The sequence below is a fragment of the Tupaia chinensis genome, unplaced genomic scaffold, assembly GCF_000334495.1.
Source record: "Tupaia chinensis unplaced genomic scaffold, TupChi_1.0 Scaffold000709_1, whole genome shotgun sequence".
In the NCBI taxonomy this organism is placed as follows: Eukaryota; Metazoa; Chordata; class Mammalia; order Scandentia; family Tupaiidae; genus Tupaia; species Tupaia belangeri.
In genome coordinates, this window is record NW_006160232.1 from 99804 (window position 1) to 103682 (window position 3879).

At 37.4% G+C, this 3879-nt stretch overlaps 1 protein-coding gene across 1 annotated transcript; it reads right to left on the bottom strand.

Annotated features, from left to right (window-relative positions):
• Window positions 1-2229: 2229 nt before the first annotated feature.
• Window positions 2230-3171, bottom strand: LOC102501607 (olfactory receptor 9G4). Its single transcript, XM_006160842.1, has one exon. The coding sequence runs from the start codon at window positions 3166-3168 to the stop codon at window positions 2230-2232; it is 939 nt and encodes a 312-aa protein (XP_006160904.1). The 5' UTR covers window positions 3169-3171.
• Between the last annotated feature and the right edge of the window lie 708 nt (window positions 3172-3879).

Below are 3879 nucleotides of genomic sequence, written 5' to 3' on the forward strand. Positions count from 1 at the left end.
GGAAAGAGAGAAAGAGATGAGCACCCTCCCTCCACAGGATCTGGTTATGCCACACTCCCTTTCCTCTGGGCCTGGTGGATCTTGGGCAATCATGCACAGACTCAGAATGTTTCTAGTTCATGCCACCAAGGGTTAAAACCTTAGTTACCTGTGAGATCCAGTTTCTCATGAGCATTATAGTATTGCGCTATGGAACCAATTAAAAGAACAAGAATTTTTTGATAAAGAGACGCAGATATGTTGGAAAGTAAATGCAGATAAAAGGAAAAAATGAGAAATATCAGATCTGATACAAATGGTGAAGTAGCTACAACTATCTGTCTCTTTTTATTTTATTCAGTTTTGTAAATGTTGTCATTCCAACAATCACTATAATTTTTTTGGCAAAGGTTCTAACCTCTGAGTGAGCTGAAGTTCTTCATTTATAAAGCGAATCTAATAATTCTTAGCTTAAAACCTATAAAGAGTCTTGAATAAAATAATTAAAATCTTATAGTGGAAAACTGCAAGCATAGGACTAGCAGATGGTATAATGGTTACATCCTTGGACTCGCACATAGTCAATCGTGGTTCGTGTCCTGGACCCGACAGCTTAAAACTCACACTGGGTACACATAAGTGAATACCCAAAATCCCAAGAGGAGAGTAGAGGAGAAGGGAATGTGGCACGGTCATCCTCCCCGGGGGACGGGGGAGTGATTTCTTGCTTTTTGTCTCTCTGTCTCTCTCTGTCTCTCTGGCAAGTGCATACATCCTATAGCAAAAATCTCTCTCAAAAATAAAAAGAAGAAGGAAAGGAAGAGAAAGAGAAAGAAAGAGAAAGAAAGAAAGAAGAAAGAAAGAAAGAAAGAAAGAAAGAAAGAAAAAAAAAAAAAGAAAGAAAGAAGGAGAAAGGAAAGAAAGAAGGAATAAAAAGAATAAAGAAAACTACAAGCATTAGGTCTAGAGTATGGTTCTAGTCTCCTGAACCTGTAGCTGAATTCTCTCCAAAAGTACTGGGGAATTCTGCAAGGGACCGACCCAAACAATACTAAAATGAGATCTGTTTGTAATCCAAGAAGGAAGAACTAAATGCAGACTTGCCCAAATGTTCCTGAGATAAGATCTGTTCATATTCCAGGAAACACCAAAGCACCTATTATGGAAACATCCTTTGGGGTAGGGGGAGTCCTGCAGTGTGAACTTGTAAAGAACAGCAAGACAATAATGTTACTCCTATGTATGCTCCCTGCTAGGAGGTTGTGTTACAGAGCTTGTATGAAGGTTTATGGAGTTAGGCTCAAGGCTGGAATGAGTTTCTACCTGCTTAGAAACATGTTTAATCTTTCAGCATTTTGAGCAACAACCTGAATAAATTTATCAGTGCCTGGGAATGATCAAGGACACAGCTAGTTTCGACAATAAGTAAACATGCAATCGATCAGGTCACAAAGCAGTCAAGGCACTCTGTGTTTCTCCATCAAGACAAATTAAAAGCAGAAAGAAGTGGAGAAATCCACAGATGTGTTTGTTCATTTTGTATGATAATTGTTATACTTCAGTTGTTTATGTTGTTGTGTGACCTCAGAAAGAATACTATGGAGTACTCTTATTTTAGGATAAAGTGCAATCCTAAAGACACATATTGTTCATATGGTTTTAAAAAATAGTTTTGTTGTTGCTTATTTGTTTTTCTGCTATCAAAATACCTCACACTTTGTCTAATATTACATTGATATAGAATGTATATGGTTTATTAAACGCATTATGAAGAATTTAGGATTTCTTACCAAAAATAAGTATGCATAAAATCTTGAGCAAATTTCCAAGAGTCTCATCATTCTAAGTATTTTCCTCACTCAATAAAAGTTGCCTACCAAGCTTCAAATTCAAACTGTATTCATGAAACTACATAATTTCTTTTCTCCTCAAAACTGCTCAAACACAATCAATTTAAAATTTTATAACTGCAAAGAAGCAAAATATATTGCAGAAAATGAAATAATATAATATTGTAACTATAAAACAGTTAAAATCAAAATAAAATATTAGTAATTACAGTAACTTGTTCAACAATCCATTGTTTTAATTATTATTTTTGAAATACAGCTGTAATGATACAGAGTGATTATATGCAAAGAAAAAAAAAGAGAGTGACAATGGAAAAAAGGAAAAAGAAATGTATACGAATGAATCCACAGCACAATTATTTGAAAATGCAGTAAGAAGATTAAATAAAAAAGATAGTTTTCATCTTTGTGGCCGTATTGCCTGTGTTGCTTTTCTGAAGGCTTCTTTGACATCTTTGTTTCTCAGGCTGTAAATGAGAGGGTTGAGCAATGGGTTAACCACAGTGTAGAACAGGGCAGCCACTTTGTCTTTCTCCAGGGAGTAGGTGGAACTGGGCCTTGAGTACATGAAGAGCAAAGATCCATAGAAAAGCATGACAGAGACTATGTGAGAAGCACAGGTAGAGAATGCCTTGCGCCTTCCTGAGGCTGAACGGATCCTCAGGATAGCCAGTAAGATGTTGACATAGGAAATCAGAATGGCAAGAATGCTAGAGAGGACTGTGAAGCCCACCACACCAAGGAGGACCTTTTCATATACCTGGGTGTCTGTACAGGACATTTTTACCAGTGGTGGTGCATCACAGAAAAAGTGGTCAATGACATTGTTTCCACAGAAACTCAGACGGAACGTGTTGGCAGTGTGGGCTATGGCATTCAAAAATCCTCCAATGTAGGAACCAGCAACGAGTCTAGTGCAGAGGGAAGTGGACATGATTCCTGAATAAAGCAGTGGGTTACAAATTGCCACATGGCGATCATAAGCCATGACAGCCAGGAGATAGCACTCAGTGTAGGCTACAACACAGGAAAAGAACAACTGGGCCCCACATCCAGCCAAGGAAATTCGCTTATCTTCTGAGATGCAAATAGCCAGGATTTTGGGGGTGTACACTGAGGTATACCAGAAATCTAAAAAAGACAAACTGCCAATAAAAAAGTACATAGGTGTATGCAAGCGGGAATCAATGCGGATTAAGATCACCAGGGTCATGTTCCCTGACAAAGTTATCAAATAAAGTGTCAGAAATATTCCAAATAAGATGAGCTGTTGCTGGGAATTGGCTGAGAAGCCCAACAAGATGAATTCAGTCAGGATGGTACGATTTCCCACTTCCATGACCAGAGACGGGAAGCCTGATTAACATAGGAGAAAAATATCACTTAGTAATTTTTTCTATTCAAATAAGTAAACAAAGATATAACTAAAATCCCTAATTACTGTGAAGCTGGTGGTCTTTTTCTGTCACAAATTATTTTTTAATTTTTTATGCATTCAATTACTGTACATCACAACAGCTTGTAAAATAGATTTTCTCAGCCTAAATATACTGCCCACCAGTTTCTTTAAAGATATTATTATACACCTTATCATTAATAGGCCACCTTCCATTTTTGTGTACCTTAAATGTCTTGCCTCTCTATTTTATATTTCTTTTAAATTCAAAAATCATAGAATTTCAGTCTGTAGCTTGAGAAGACCATTAGATTGAATCAGAAGTAATTTTAATATTGGGAACTTGAAAAAAAATCATAACCTGGGACCAACAGATGGTGTAGTGGTTACATCACTGGATTCCCATAGCCAAACCCAGTTCAAGTCCCAGACCCAGTGGCTTGAACTCACATTGGGTACATGTGCTTGCGTGTCCAAGATTCCAGGAGGAGAATAGAAGAAAAGTGATTGTGGTGTGGCCACCACCCCAGGGGATGTCTTCTCACTTTCCCTCTCACTGTCTCTGTATCTCTTTCTCTTGGGCAAATTCATGCACCTTATGGCAAAAATCTCTAAAAAAAAGAATTATAACTTTATTCATTGACTGGTTAATGT

Coding starts and splice junctions, on each gene's coding strand:
- LOC102501607 (XM_006160842.1), bottom strand. CDS start 3,168: ATGGAAGTGGGAAATCGTACCATCCTGACTGAATTCATCTTGTTGGGC.